The sequence below is a fragment of the Cyrtonyx montezumae genome, unplaced genomic scaffold (assembly GCF_038088225.1).
Source record: "Cyrtonyx montezumae isolate F1298 unplaced genomic scaffold, pur_monq_1.0 scaffold_17, whole genome shotgun sequence".
Lineage (NCBI taxonomy): Eukaryota > Metazoa > Chordata > Aves > Galliformes > Odontophoridae > Cyrtonyx > Cyrtonyx montezumae.
The window spans coordinates 20,337,261-20,351,917 of record NW_027071903.1 but is presented as its reverse complement, the minus strand read 5'-3'; the positions used below and the strand labels follow the sequence as shown (position 1 = coordinate 20,351,917).

General features: G+C 56.3%; 2 protein-coding genes across 2 annotated transcripts; both read right to left on the bottom strand.

The window, feature by feature from the left end:
* Window positions 1–59: 59 nt before the first annotated feature.
* LOC136046844 (uncharacterized) lies at window positions 60–4,275 on the bottom strand. The gene is made up of 12 exons (XM_065733640.1): window positions 2,644–4,275; window positions 2,478–2,536; window positions 2,251–2,399; window positions 1,928–2,019; window positions 1,736–1,794; window positions 1,494–1,630; window positions 1,294–1,418; window positions 1,062–1,120; window positions 817–971; window positions 637–743; window positions 372–494; window positions 60–151 (listed from the first exon to the last, which is right to left on the bottom strand). Exons 1-12 carry the CDS (start codon window positions 4,135–4,137, stop codon window positions 101–103), a joined length of 2,610 nt encoding a protein of 869 aa, XP_065589712.1. The 5' UTR covers window positions 4,138–4,275; the 3' UTR covers window positions 60–100.
* Window positions 4,276–4,541: 266 nt separating this feature from the next.
* CUNH15orf39 (chromosome unknown C15orf39 homolog) lies at window positions 4,542–10,259 on the bottom strand. Its single transcript, XM_065733641.1, has 4 exons — window positions 10,108–10,259; window positions 5,987–8,591; window positions 5,296–5,321; window positions 4,542–5,069 (listed from the first exon to the last, which is right to left on the bottom strand). The coding sequence occupies exons 2-3, from the start codon at window positions 8,544–8,546 to the stop codon at window positions 5,296–5,298; spliced, it is 2,586 nt and encodes an 861-aa protein (XP_065589713.1). The 5' UTR covers window positions 8,547–8,591; window positions 10,108–10,259; the 3' UTR covers window positions 4,542–5,069.
* Window positions 10,260–14,657: the final 4,398 nt, after the last annotated feature.

Below are 14,657 nucleotides of genomic sequence, written 5' to 3'. Positions count from 1 at the left end.
ACATCTGGCATTCAAAACCAAAGGGTGAGCAGGGACAGCAACTCAGCTTCTGTCTCCCAACAAACTCTTCCTCCCTCAGCCCTAGCAGCTGCGTCTCCTCTCAGCAAGCCATAGAGTCCCTCTGCCAGCACTCAGGAGTCTCTCCAGTGGCCTGAAGGCAGAAAGGGGAGAAGTAGCTGTGCCTCTCCCCAGGACTCTCAGCAGGAGTCACATCCCATTTCAGCAGCCGCAGGGGGAGCTCAGGAGGATCAAACTGCCACCAGGACCATCTGTATGTGCCACTGAGACCCAACAAAGTGACCTACAGAGCTTCCAGGCTACAGCTCCAAGAAACCAGCCCAGGAGCCATTCATCCCCCTAAGGCCACTTACCTCATCAGAGGCCACACAGAACCCCTGGTTCTCCATTTCAAGGGTCTGTGTCCCTGCTTCAGGGTCTCTCCTATCCCACAGGACAGCCACATCACTCCAGCCAAACCTCTTGGTCCTCAGGCACTGGGGAGAAGAGATCTGCAGTGGTATATCCAGAATCCCTCTGGTCCCTCTTTTATCTTAAAGTTCAGCATCACAGCCCTTGCACCCACCACCTGAGCCCAGCAGGATCTCATCCCACAGAGGAGAGGGACTTCACCCTTACCACCAGCAGGATGATGGGAATGGTGATGATGATGAGGCCACACACAACCATGATGGCCACACCGTACTCAGGAAAGCCAGGAGCAGGAGGGGGCTCCAGAGTGTCCTCTGAAGTGAAACAGAGTTATTAGCACTCTTACTTGGGTTTTCCATTCCCACAGCCCAGAGGAAGCTCACTTACCTCCTACAGAAATGGAGTACGGATCCACCTGGAAGTCTGAGTCAGCCAAAGCTTTATCTGGTCCAACTGCGAGAACGAGAGCCTCCAGGACCTCCAGGCTGCTGGGAGCAGGGGGCTGGAACACCACCTCCCCATGGCACAGCAGGGAGCCAGACCTGTGGAGAAGGATGGAGAATGGATGTCGGTGGATGGTGCCTACAAGACCTCCCCAGGCTTGTACCCTTTTCACCACCCCTTTCACTCACAGGAATCCTCTTATCACCACTTGCAGGAAGCTCCCATTGTCCCTCAGGGCTTTCGCCACCTAGAAGAAAGGTTTTGCTCAGCATCCCATCACTCTCCAGCCCCAAACAGGAGGAATACATCCCACACATACAACCCAGTCAAGGAGGTGATAACCTTTGGAGTTCGTGGGGACATCCCAAAGCAGAACCCTTCCTCCAGCACCCAGGAGGATCCCACTGCTTTCCCACCTACCACATTTCCAAGTGCCCTCCTGAGCTCCTGGTGCTCTGCAGCGAGTGGATCCAGCAGCTCCTTGCTGAAACGCCGGTTGGTGACCAGGAAGGAGAGTGGGTAAACCTGCAGCTGCAGCCTGGACCCTGGGGAGAGAGGAGGAGAGCTGGGTGAGCAGAAACAGCCACCAGCACCATCACCTGAGGGAACAGCATCCTCACCCTGCACTGAGAGTGTGCTCAGGTCCACAGAGCACGTGGCAAGAGCAGTCAGTGCCTGCAGGACTGCAGTGATGTTGGCATGAATGGTGGTGTCCAGATAGATGTTCCCAGCCATCTCCTGGTCCCCATTGATGTTTCTGTGAGGAGAGAAGCTCTAAGCAAGGCAATCCACCATCCTGCTGAGCTGCTCATGGCCTCAATGAGCATTGAGGAAGACCAAGATTCGGGCAGCTCTGCCATACCTGAGCTGACCAATGGTGACATTCCTCACGGGATAGAGAGCACTGAGAGACAGCATCACCTGCAGGAGGAGATGAGCTCACCCTCAGCACAGAGCTATGGAGATGCATTTGCTTTTTGAGAGGCTCCAGATGAGGAGCCTTCGCTCCGCTCTGTCCCACCTGGCATTGGGGAGCCACCCAGGCCCACCATACCTCACCAACCAGCCTCTCTGCAGGCTCCATCCCACCCAGCACTGTGAAGGAGATGGACAGCTTCTCGGGGTCCAGGTTCTCCAAGCTGAAGCCTAGAAGAGTTGAGAAGGCCATTCACACCCATGTTTTCCTTGGGAGATGCATCAAGCCCTGATCTCTTACTAAAACCAGTACCAGAGTGGTGGGAAGGCTCAAGCTGTGCAGCTTCCCATGGGGAGGTCAGGGACTGGATCAGAGGGGAGCAAAGGGAAGCCTGAGACCCACACCATGTGGGTTTGCAGTTCTATCAATGCACAGGGAGGACAGAGAACTGCTCTGCTTACCATTGGAGCTGATAGAATGGGGCTGCAGCCACCAGCTGAAGGCATCCTGCCCCCAGCCAGCCCCTGCCACCAGTGTGCGGATGAGGTGGGAGCTACTGGGAGCCTCCTTCTGGAACACAGCCTGTGCTTGCACCAGCACTGAGCCATTCCTGGGGGTGAGAAGAAGGTCCCAAGGTTTGTGTCTGCACAGCCCATCCATAGGCTCCCATCCCATCAACCCTACTCACACAAACCCAAGGATATTTGCTTGGAGGAAGGTATCATAGGCAGACAGCACTTGGTGCAGCTGGAATAGAAAAGCAGCTTGTGATTAGAGGCCGCTGCATTTGTGCTTTGCCCATCACCTCAAAGCAAGCCCAGAAGCCAGCTCCAGAAGGCCCAGCCCACACTCACCATCATCCTCACTTCTTTTTCCAGCTCCTTGTAGCTCCTTGAAGACTTCTTGCTCAGATCTTCAGTGTAGGCAATGCCCAAGAGCCTGAAGCTCAAGGGCAGGATGTGCACAGGGGTCTTTGTCCCCATGGGTCCAACACTGCCTACAGTTATCACAAGTTGTTCTGGAGTGAAGGCTTCTTCCGCCACCCAGCTGGTGGCTGTGGGGACATCATCTCTGGCTGCAGAGGTAGCAAGCAAAGGGCTGGACTTGGGGTGAGCAGCAGATGTGAGCAACACCGACACAGTTAAGGTCTGAGAGCTTGAGACATGAGTGGTAGCAGTGGGAGCTGGCAGGTAGGTTGGGGATGGAGAGCTGGTACAAAGCTCTGCAGTAGGAGGCTCGGGGCTGGGAGGATGCACAGAGCTCAGCGTGTGCTCTGGAGATCCTGCTGGAGAAGACACCTGGGTGTGTGACCCCAGTGGGGTGCCCTGGCTCACATCCACTGCTTTTGGGCAGTGGGAAGCCCCCACAGCTGCTCCGTGCTGGCATGGGGCTTCACTGGCTTCAGGCTCTGGGGTGGTACCAGGGGGTGTCAAGCTCTCCCCAGCCTCGGTGGGACTTGCAGTGGTGGGGAACCACGTCCAAACAGGGACAGGATGGGCTTCAGTGAGTGGTGGCACAGCCTGGCGTGCAGGGGATGGCTCACTAGGTTCCTCCAAGGTGGCAGCAGGGCCCCTGAGCTCCTCTGTAGGAAGGGATGGAGCTGACACACGTAGGTAGCTGACACCATGAGATGCAGCACCAGGAGGTGATGAGATGATGGCTGTAAGCCCAGATCCATCTCCCAGAACCTCAGTCCCAGCGGTGCCCACCACCAAAGCAGTTTCTTCTCCTCCAGATGTCCACACAGTGCTAGGAGGGGATCCATCCCAGCTGGATGTCTCTGCTGTTGGCAGTTGCAGGGACAACTCTTGAAGGGACTCTAGATGGGAAGTTTGCTCCAGTCCTCGTCTCCTTATCAGTGCAGTGGCATCAAGAGTTTCATCCTGGATGTGGGAGAAGCTGCTGGGTGCAGATGGGTTGGATACAGTCATGCTGTTAGCACCCAGCTCCAGTGTCATAGCTCCAGTTGGAATCCCCAGGCTGCCAGTGCTGGTCCTATTGTATGAATCCTCTTTGCCATGGAAGCACCCCATAGTGCCCTCAGCACCCACCTCCACCCTCCTAGATTGACCAAGCAGGTCCCTGGGTACTGCCACCAGGCTGCCTCTCTGGTATGAGGCACCAGGGGACAAAGCTACCAGCGAGCCCAGGATGTGGGGCAGAGCAGCAGCAGACAGACAAACACAAACAGCTAGCACCAGGACAGCCCTACACCGCAGCCCACCAGCAGCAGGGCACAGAGCTGGGACTGCACCCCTACAGCCACAAAACATCCTTCTGTACCACCAGGATGTGGCACCTGCAGGGTCTGGTGGGACTGCCCTGTAGCTCAGCTCTAGAGAGCCCATAAGGACAGCACAGCTGTAGAGAGAAACAAAAACCTTAGTGAGACCCTACCAGCTTCCTATATAAGGCACCCCTAAACTCAGGGCCAAGCACTGGCTTTCCTTGTGCCCTGAACCCAAAGGATAAAACAAAGAGAGCACACCCCCTCCCAACCCCAAGAGCAACCCACCTGCTGAAGCAAGAAGAAAAAGCACCACACCAGCCAGCCAAGCCCTCTGCTTTTATCCCATTTCCATTTGCCCTTGGCTCCAGCTGGCCCCAATAAGCACAGAACACCTCCCCAGGTGAGCATCCTATTAAAGCCTTTGGGCCCAGCCCCCATTAAGGATTTTGGGGACTGTTTATGTGGTTTCCTTATGAGGAGGGGGTCTGTTGTGGTCAGTGAGCTGAGACTGAGGCATGGCACTGGAAAATGAGCCCTTTAATGAGGTGAGGTGCTTCTAGAAACTCATAGTCTTACAAAACATTAAATAAGGCATCGTAATTTCCTTCCTTGGGACTTTGTACATAGGTGTATTGGTACACAAAACCATGTTACAGGATCAACAAACACTGCTTTCCAAATCCCTTTACAGCAGCAGCTTCCCTGTGCTGGGAAAGACTCTATTTGGGTAAGAAAAAGCCACAGGGTATGGGTTTCTTTTTTCTCTGTGTTCTTAGCTTAAAATAAATACTCCTGTAGTGAAAAAATGATAATAGCATAACCCTCATCTGAGCTTGTTCCTCCTCTGCTAGCAACGTCTGAGCGTGGAGCTATGAGGTGGGGGAAGGCAGTCTGTCTGTCCTGGGCACGTTCCTTGGGTGCCCGCAGCATTTGGGAGCATTTTTGTTGTTAGTTGTCCTTCAGGTCTTCCCTGCAGCCCCTTCCCAGCCAGGGCTGAAGCTCTCGCCCCCGTGCTGCAGTCCAGCACAGTCAATGGATGAAGTCAAGCTTCTGAATGGAAAAGAAAAGTGCAAGTTAGCGCTGAAGAGAGAAAATGAAACTAAAGGACAGAAAACCCATCAGGGAAGGCAGCAGGATGCATAAAACTGGTGTCAGCATCCTCACCTCCCTGCCCCTGAATCCTCCCAGGTGTAAACCCCCCATCCCAAGCCACGCTGAGCATTGTATGGGTGTAAACGTGTAGCAACGCCGATAAACACACAACAGGAGGACTCACCTACTGGCCAACCTCCGACCTCGACCCTGTAAGACACAAAGCTGTTGGTGATGTCTCCAGTTGCTGCAGTAGGGGCATGAGGGCAGGGTGGGACCGTCCCATTCCTGGGTGCCTCCCCAGAGCAAGGTTCTGGGTTTTCTCAGGGGAAGCTTTGGGGTTTCTCAGAAGAGGTTTTGGGGCTGTGTTTTGTGGGGTCCATGCTGTGTGGAGGTCGGTCTGGGGAAACATGGTGGTCAAGCACTTGTAGAGCTCATGGGATGCAGTGAGGAAGGGGACTTAGTCACAGATTTTTGGTGGAGACATCCTTGGGTTTTGGTGGTGGATCCTTGGGTTTTAGTAGGGGCATCTTTGGGGTTTTAGTGACGGTGTTTGTGATTTCACGTGGGGGATCCATGAGATTTAATGGGAAATCCTTGGGTTTCAATGAGAAATACTTGGGTTTTTGTGGGGAAAGCTCGGGTCTTACTGGGAAATCGTTGGTTTTTACAAGGGAAACCTTGGGTTATAATGGGAAATCAGTGGGTTTTAGTGGGGAAACCTTGGGCTACAATGGGAAATCATTGGGTTTTAGTGGGGAAACCTTGAGTTTTAGCAGGGCACCCTTGGGTTTTAATGAGAAATACTTGGGTTTTAGTGGGATATCCTTCTCCAAGCCCCGTGAGGAAGGGATGGGGATCACCCTGCTACCTACCGAGCTGCTGCTGAATGGAGTGGTGCCACAGGAGGTTCAGCAGATCCGGGTAGATGTCAGGGAGCTGCTTGAGAGCCAGAAGCTTCAGCATGCGTGAGGTGCAGCCCTTGAGCTCCAGCTCCCTCAGAAGCTTCTCTTCTGAGAGCGTGGTTGGCCGCAGCTCCACCTTGTGCTTCTGCAGCACCTGGTCCACAGAGGCCCCCGGGAGCTCGGGGAAGAGCTTCTCCTTCACCACGTGGATGGGGATGAAGACAGCACCTGCCCGCAGCACGTAGGGAAAGGGACACTTGCGGGTGAAGGTGAAGGCCTCCAGCTGAGCCAGGAGCTTGCTGAGGAGCGCGGCCGCATCCCGGAATGCCAGCCAGATCTCCCTGCCTTTCGGGAGTTTCTGAAGCTCAGGCAGTTTAGAGCCATTTTTGGGTTTAGGAAGGGATCTGGGTGTCTCTGTCGGCGTGTCTCCCGGCTCTGTCCTCCTCAGCCAGTCCCGCAGCAGCTCCGGGGAGGACGCAGACACTGAGTGTGAGATGATGTGGCACAGGGATGTGTGCAAGGCAGAGAAACCTTGGTTGGCTACGCACGGTTGGGCTGGAATGAGGCAGGGGGTGGGCAGGGGGGCTTGGGGCAGTGCTGGTGATATGTCTGCAGGCTTCGCGTTGTGGCAAGGCTCCTGTGGGGTGGTGGTGCTGGGGGACTCCTGCCATGTGTGCAGCGGGGAGCTGGACTGGGGGAGGCAGGGGTGTTCCCAGGACCTCAGGATCTTGTATTTCTTGAACATGAAGGTAGCTGAGCTCTGGAAGTGGCTCCTGTCCCTGGAGCTGACCTCCACCAGCTGCAGTGGCACCTGGGCATTGGTGTCCTCACCCACCTCCGCTTGGTTGGGTGGCACCTGGGGTTTGGTGTCCCCACCTGCCTCCAGCAGCACGTTGGTGTCCTCGCCCACCTCCACCTGGCCCAGCGGCCCCTCTTTCTCCCTTGGGTCCAACATCTCCTCTTTGTGGCTGCTCCCCGTTGTCACCAGGCCTTTCTTCAAACTCAGGTCCAGTGCCATGTCACCAGGGGTTGGTTCCCCACCACTGTCCTGAAGCCCTGGGTGACTTCCTGCTGGTGGCTCTGGGAACGTGGGCTTTGCCTCGGGACCTTCGGGGACCTTTTGGTGACAGCTTTCCCCTTTGTCACACGGCGAGATTGGTGTCACCTGGATGCCAGCAGCCTTCTGGCCGCTGCCTGCATTCTGGGCCGGTGTGTCCCCTTGTGGGTGATCCCTGGGGACGTCGATGGAGCTTTCAGTCCCCTCCAGGTACTCCCGGTAAGGTGCCAGGCTGAAGACCTTGTTGATCACTGGCATTGGTGGGGAAGGGGGGGATACATCACCGCTCTGTCGGTCCCTCAGCCTCTCCTGGGGACAGATGGCCCCACGAGGGGTGAGGTGCTCCTTGGTGGCATCCCCAACCCCACCTTTGACCTCCTGCTGCTGGCAGAGGACAGGGGTGGCCATCATCGCCTTATCCAGACTGTAGCCAGCCTCTCCTTTGGGAAGTGGCCCCAAAAGCCCATCAGGTATCTTCTGTGGGGTGTGGATGGGGTGGAAGGCGCTGCCGTGCCTCGTCACTGCCCTCCCTCTGTGGGCTTCCAGCGGTGCCGTTCGCCCATCGCTGTGATGCTCTGTGAACAATGCCCTGTCCATGGGGCTGAAGGCAAACCCAGGATTTGGATGCAGGTACCCGGCTGGGGGCAGAGGATGAGGATCAGGATCTCTCGTCGGTCCCATTGCTTTCAGCGAGGGCAATGTGCCCGGTGCAGCCAGCCTCGACACAAAGTCATCCACGGGGCCAGGATAGTGGCTCTGGGAGGTTGGTGGCTTAAGGTAAGTGCTGGGAAAAGGGGGAGATTTCCCATTCACTACGAAGCCGAAAGCTTTGTAGGAGAAGGAGCCCGGAGTCTGCGGGTAGGGGGGCTGCGGGTAGCAAGAGGGGGGATGTTCCTGGTGTGCCTTCATCCAGGGGTCCGGTATGCAGGTGGGGATTTCGGGTGCCTTCCCCTGGTCAGGCACAGCAGACGGACCGTGGTATTTGTCAAAGGCAGTGTAATAGTGGGACAGGGTGACAGGGGAGGGTGGGGGCACAGCAGGCACGGCCCCCGGCCCCCTCTGCAGGGTGTCACCTCCCCGGGAGCCCAGAGATGCAAAGCAAAGTGGGGCTGCATACACGGGCCTGGGGACAGCCAGTGGCCTCTTCAGAGGGGGGGGGTGGCCCTGGTGGCCGGGCCACTTGTCCTGTGCCACCAACGGGTCCAACATGGGGTGATTCTTGCCCTGCTCAGCACCCGGCCTGCCCGTGGGGCTGTGGGGCCGGTGGAGCAGGCAGTGCAGGAGCTGTCCCTCTGCCTGCGAGCAGGAGAAGTAGGAGCCCTTGTAGCCAAGGTGGGTTTCAGGGCCGACCGTAGGCACGGGGCTGGGTTTGCAGAGCATGGAGGGGACGCCTGGGCTGGGCTTGGCCTCCAGCCGAGGTAGCTTGTGAAAAAGGACAGCATTCAGAGGCTCCAAGTGACGTTTTGAGGCCATTTATACTCCACCGGGGTGTGCGATGGGAGAGCTCAGCTGGCCTTCCTGGGTGGAGGAAAGGGAGAAAACGGGTCAGACACGAGCAGGGTGCATTCATCTCTCTTTTCTGAAGTTATTCGGACCTTTATTGGCGTCCGGGGTGGGACCTGCAGCACTGGGTGCCGTGTGCCAGCAGGTGGAGCTGGCAGACCATTGCACCGTTGCCCAGCCTTCCTCATCATCACCCCAGCGCCTCCTGGGCATCCCACCGAGATGCAAGAGCATCCCTCCGTGCCCCCCAGCACACCATGCAAACACCCCAAACATCCCCCGCCACCCCCCGAGCACGGCCCAGCTGCACTTGGCCCCATCCCAGCAGGCTCCAGGCCCACGGGTGGGCTCAGAGCAGGGGGATCTCGCCTCTTCTCCACCCCCCTCTTATTCTTTTTTTTTCTTTTTGTGGCAAGAATCAGCAGAGAAACAGAGAAGGAAATGGAGGAAGAGAGCGTGGTGATAAGATAAAAGCCCTGTCCGCAGAAGGGGAAATGGCTCCGATAGTGGGGCAGGCTTGCTGGGGTAGATAAGGGGACCCAAGCTCGGTGGCTTTGCTGTGCAGCAGGCTTGGACCTACGGATGGGGCTGGGGAGGGAACGTGTTTCCCCACTCACGACCCTTGGTGCTGCTGCAGGGACGTTTGGGATGAGAGATTTTGGGGAGGAGGAGGAAGGAGCCCCACAGAGCTGGAGGCTGCATCCCAAGCCGCATCCAGCAGGAGAAGGCGGAGAGGAAGGTGGCACCTCCACGTGCCACGAGGGACGGGGCTTTCCCCTCTTCCCCACAGTGCCGATGTTTGGAACGGGCACTGCACTCGAGTACTGTGATTCACCCGATTTCTGCGCTCCCTTCTCCCCTTTCCCTGAAATGCACTCACCTACATTAAAAAAACCCCACTGTGCAACTGCTCCAGTCCCAAATCCATCCCCAGATCCCATCTCCCAGGTTGGAAAAGACCGCTTACACCACCCGCTCCGACCCCAGCCCACCCCACCGTGACCACAGTGCCGCATCCCCGCGGTCCTGGAGCACCTCCGGGGACGGTGACCCCACCGCCGCCTTCGTTTCCCCCTGCAACGAAGAGGACGCTCCAGCTGTGGCCGCGTGTCCTGCCCCCACCCCGCTGTCCCCGTGGGGGTGACACGGCGCGGGGCCCTTGGGTGCTACCGAGGTCACCCCCCCGATATCTCCCCCGGGTGAGGGCATACTGATCCCAACCGGAGCCCGTCCGCTGCCGGAACCCATCGGGAGTTTCACTTCGCAGCTTTTTAAGATCTCGATCCCAAAGGCGTTGCGTCGCGCGTGGATGGCAAAACGCCGCGCTCGAGGGGGGTCAGCGAAGCGGGATTTCACGGGGGAAAGAAATGAAACGCAAGCCCACCGGCACTGCCCAGCGGCCACACCGGCCATAAATGGGGTAAAACCCTGCAGCCCGAACCCGGATCCCATAACAGAGAGCTGCCCTGCAACCGAGGTGGGGGGGGGGGAGGGGAAGGGGCTCGGTGCCGAACTGCTGTCCCGCACTCACCTGGCGGAGCCGCCTCCCCCGGAGCATCTTATGGGGAGAGGGGGCCCGGCACAGCACTGCTGCCCCGCTCTGCCGCTCGCATTGTGCGGAGGAAGTGGGAGGAGGAGGAGGAGGAGGAGGAGGAGGTGGCAGTGGGGCGGCCGGAGGAGGGGGGAGGAGGGGACGGCCCCGCCACACGTGCGCTGAGCGCGTCGGGGCTCTGCCACCCCCAGTGCCGCAGCCCCCATCGGGGAACGTCGGTGAGTGAGAGCTCACGGTCGGGTGTTGGGCTCTGGGCTCTGGTTTCACCCTCGTGCTGCGTTTCATTCATAGGAGCTGCGGTGGAGCTCGGCCGGACGGGAGAGCGAAGCTCGTTATCTGGATTCACGGTCATAGAAACAAGGCTTTGGTGGTGGGTTTTGCCACTCCGGACTGCTGGTGGGGCAGGCGATCCCTTTGAGCTGAGCGTTGTGCCGGGGATGCTCTTCCTCACCCCGATTCTCCTTTTTGGCTCCGAGTTCAATGGGGAAAGTTTGAAGAACTGAAGGGAAATCCTCTCGGGAGCAGTTTACTGCAAGGGGTGGGCACCCTCTGCCTGATCCTATTGAATCACAGAACCACAGAATCCTTACAGTTGGAAGAGACCTCTAAGAGCATCTTAGATTCCCCGAGATTCCTTAGCAGCTCTCATTCCTCTGAGTGCTGGGATGGTGATGTGCAGGACCATGGTTTGAGGGTTTTGTTTCCTCACGGAGATTTTGGGACAATTTCTCCCAATTCTGCCATGCCTGAAACTGAAACAAACCCCAGATTTTCAAACTCTCTCCAGGATGACCCTGTCCCTCCTATGCCATCCTGCTGGTGGTGGTGACCCCCTCCTGGAGCTCACAGCCTTGTTAGCAGCTCTCTCCTTGGAGACACACCTGGAGGTAGCGATGTCCTCGATGAAGATCTAATTATCAAGCTAATTGGAGCCGGAGAGCCATGCAGCTGCTCTTAATGTCACACTCTGCACATTTCCCATGGAGGATGCTGGGGTTGCATCATGCAAGGAGAGGAGCTGGACCACTGCCCTCCAGGGAGCTCTTCCCCATCCCCAGGGACCCAGTGAGCCCCTCAGGGCCCCATTATTTTGGGGATGGGGAGGTCCTGGAGGGCTGATGTTGGTGGATTTGAGGCACCGCTGGTGGGGAGCACCTCTGGAGGAGGCACCTCGTGGCACTGAGCTTCTCTCTTTGCACTCACGCTTCCTCCCCCAGGCAAGCAAACAGGACCCAGGAAAGCGCTGTTATAGATGCAGGACTCATTATCTCTATGTAATTAACCGCAGATAATGAGATATCCCCCCAGCAACAGCGAAGCAGTTGTAGCTCCCCAAGAGACACAACGCGTCTCTACGTTAGGCGATGCTTTCCCAGAGCTATTTTTTCCCATAGCAAGGAGAATTCCAGAATCAAGACCCCCTCCATGAAGGAAAAGCCAATGAGGGAGAATATAGGAAGCCGCCCGAGCCGCCTGGCCTAGGTCTTGCATAGGAGGGAGGAACCATCCCTTATTTATCTTCTCTGGACTCCAACCCATTCCTGATGTCTCTTTCCATCCTACTCCACCCCCCTTAGCACGGGAGCCAGTACCTTCCCCCTCCTTTCTTTCCCAGTTCCTCTCGAGGTGGAGATCAAATGGATGGTATAGAGTATCACTAAACATAGGGTAAAAGGACAAGTTTGGGGTCCCAGCCCGTGTACAGTGCTGAGGGTGCTATGTATGAATCCAGTGCCATTCCTTGCCTTGGGACCCCGCCAAGCCCTCTTAGCCAAGTAACTTCCTGTCTTCTTTCTTTCCTCCTGGGCTTTTTCCATGCCTGGGTGTGTTTCCACGCCATGAAGCTCCACGGAAAATTCCCAGCAGAGGCGAGACAATGTGGCACTCCCTGCTGGAAAACCCCATTGACTTCCACTCAGCATCACTGCACACCCTGGGGGCTGAGCCTGGTGGCACCCACCATGTGCCCCTGCCAGCATGTGAGGATACCCCATGTCTGTGGCTTTATGGCCATTTTCTGGCCCTGGAGAAATGGATCAGGCTGGCAAGTCCCAGCCCCATGGCTCTGCACCTCTGTCCCAACTAGAAAGATGCACCTCAACCCAAAAACCCAAGGTAGGAAATTCTTGATCAACGTGGCACTGCTGTTCACACAAAGCCAACTGGGACACACCTCACCGAGCGCCAGATCTCCAAACCCAGGTGTTGGATGCCCATAAAAAGAACATTTACTTGGCAAGCACTAGAAACCCATCAATCACCTCCAAACCTCCATCCCACGCAGCAATTTTCAGTGTCCGGAAGGGGAAAATAATAATAAATGAGCAAAGCTCTTGGCAGTGCCCACTGCAGTGTTCCACATTCCGGTTTGATATTTGGGATGCTGGATCTGCTCCAGCATCATGGTTTGGGATACAAGCTCTTCCATCCCTCTGTCGCCACGTTGGTGGCTTTGGGGCTCGCCTGCTGGCTCCCATGTTTTTCTACTGGGAAATGCGATGGAAAGATGGCTGGAGAGGAGGTGGTGGTGGGATCCCATAGCTGTGGTCATGGGGCTCTGGGGACATGGGTCCCCGCCCTCGAGGTGAGAGCCTCATGGTGGAAGAGTTCATGAACCCATATTGCTCCAGCTCAATGTCCACCCATCACCACCACTGTGCTCAACGCTTTCTCCATTCAACCCCTGGAAATCCAGAGTTTGGAGCTGCTTCTTTTTCCCTCTTTTTGCTTAGATCTCAGCTTCCAAAGGAGCACAATTAGGAAAGTGGAAGGGATTCACATCTCAGCCTACAGGCACCCATTTCCTGGGTGGAAGGCTGCTGGGTACACCAGCAATGCAGCTCCAAAAGCACCTTTGACGTAAGAAATCAGGTGAAAAGCCTTGGAGAGATAAGGCAGAAGTCACCTGAAGGAAAACAGGGTTCCTGCTGAGCACCATGCTGCCAAGTGGGACAGGGGCAGATCAGATGCTGGCAAAAGCTACCCGAGTGCGCATGGATGTGGGTGCAGGATCAGGGTCAGGTGGAAAAATCAATATGGTTACGGGGGAGGATGGAATAAAAGCCATAAATAAAAGTGTGTGGGGTGGGGGAAAAGAGAAACATACTAAGCTTGCTTCTGGAGGCACATGCCAAGAGATGGAAAGAGGATCGGGCAATTCTCTTGTCTTGGAGAATTTCAAGCAAATCTGACTTTGACGTGACACGTCCCACTGTCTCATGAGGCCGTTTCATCTGCGTTTTGGTGCTTCCATGCAGGAGGAGCAGCCCAAAACCACAACCTCTGTCCCCGAGCAGGTAATTAATGGGCTGGGCTTCGTTTGCTCCACTTTGGGAAGCCTATCACACGGCATGGCAGGTCCTGGGTTTTCCAGACCTTTCATCAGTGTAGGTAAATCCCAGCCCAGCACCTGGGACTCTTCAGTGTCATAAAACCCACTTCTCACATCAGCAGCAGAGGTCCATGTTTGGCACGTGGTCCCAGCAGCTCTCCAGGAGGTGATTCCCAACTTAGGTGTCCACCTTGGACCTCCGAGCTCCAAGCGACAACAACCACGGCGAATGAAACCCTATTGCCCAAGTGCAACAAGTGGCCATTCCACCACTGCTTCCACCCAAGCTGGCTAAATCCAGTGCCATCCCAATGGATCTCATCCCTGGACGAAGCTCAGCCCATCCAAGCACAGTAACAGGGCTCTCCATGAGCATTAAGCAAACTGAGATTTTAATTAGTTTTGTTCTGACACAAAGCTCTGCCCTGCTCCACCAGGAAGCTTCCCAATGATTGATTCTTTCCTCAACGCCCTGCAGCAAGAGGGTAAAATTCCCCATAGCCTTCAGCCCTCCCATCATACCTGAGGGCATCTCAGAGGCTTCCTGGTCAGCCGGTCCAACCTCCTCCCCACTCCCAAACTTCTTCAAACATCTCCTCCCCCTTCTCCAAGCAGGTCAGTGGGTGCCCTGGGGCTGTGTTGGGGCAGGGTTGGGTACAGGATACCCCATAGCCACCATTTGGCCCTATGGGCCAGAGCTTGCTAGTCATAAGATAGTGTTTGGCCTTTGGGATGGCTCAGTGCCCATCACCTTCCTCTCCTGTAAAAATAGCATGGGCAGCATAAGCCCAGCACCTGGGGATGAAGAGGATAAATCAATAGGTCGCCCCAGGCATGGTGTCGGCTGTCATTAATGCAGGAAGAGGAGAGGGGAGAATGGGGTGATTCATGAGGTCCTCGGTGAAGCAACCCAACCCATCTCCAATTCCTCACAGGGGCAAAAGATTGAGAAAGGGACTGATTGCGCAAAGCAGACACTGGCACATCTGTGACCCTGAAAAGCAACAGTAAGAAGCCCTCAGCACCCAGCAGCTCCTCTTGAGTGCCCCAAGATCTCCCCAAAGCTGGGAGATTTGGGGGACAATCTTGGGAACACCCGTAATCTATCTTCCCCATTTCTGCTATCACTGCCAGCTTACTTCGGGTGTGATGGGTATCTCTATCTCCAGCCCCCAGCTCCTTATCTATAGGGGCCAGA

What these genes read in the sequence shown, in the direction of transcription:
- LOC136046844 (XM_065733640.1), bottom strand. Translation starts at nt 4,137, where the DNA reads ATGGGCTCTCTAGAGCTGAGCTACAGGGCAGTCCCACCAGACCCTGCA. An exon ending in GCAAATATCCTTGGGTTTGT is followed by an intron (nt 2,400 to 2,477) that starts GTGAGTAGGGTT and finishes TCTCACCCCCAG; the next exon opens with GAATGGCTCAGTGCTGGTGC. An exon ending in GAGCACACTCTCAGTGCAGG is followed by an intron (nt 1,419 to 1,493) that starts GTGAGGATGCTG and finishes CTCTCTCCCCAG; the next exon opens with GGTCCAGGCTGCAGCTGCAG.
- CUNH15orf39 (XM_065733641.1), bottom strand. Translation starts at nt 8,546, where the DNA reads ATGGCCTCAAAACGTCACTTGGAGCCTCTGAATGCTGTCCTTTTTCAC. An exon ending in CTCCATTCAGCAGCAGCTCG is followed by an intron (nt 5,322 to 5,986) that starts GTAGGTAGCAGG and finishes TGTGTCTTACAG; the next exon opens with GGTCGAGGTCGGAGGTTGGC.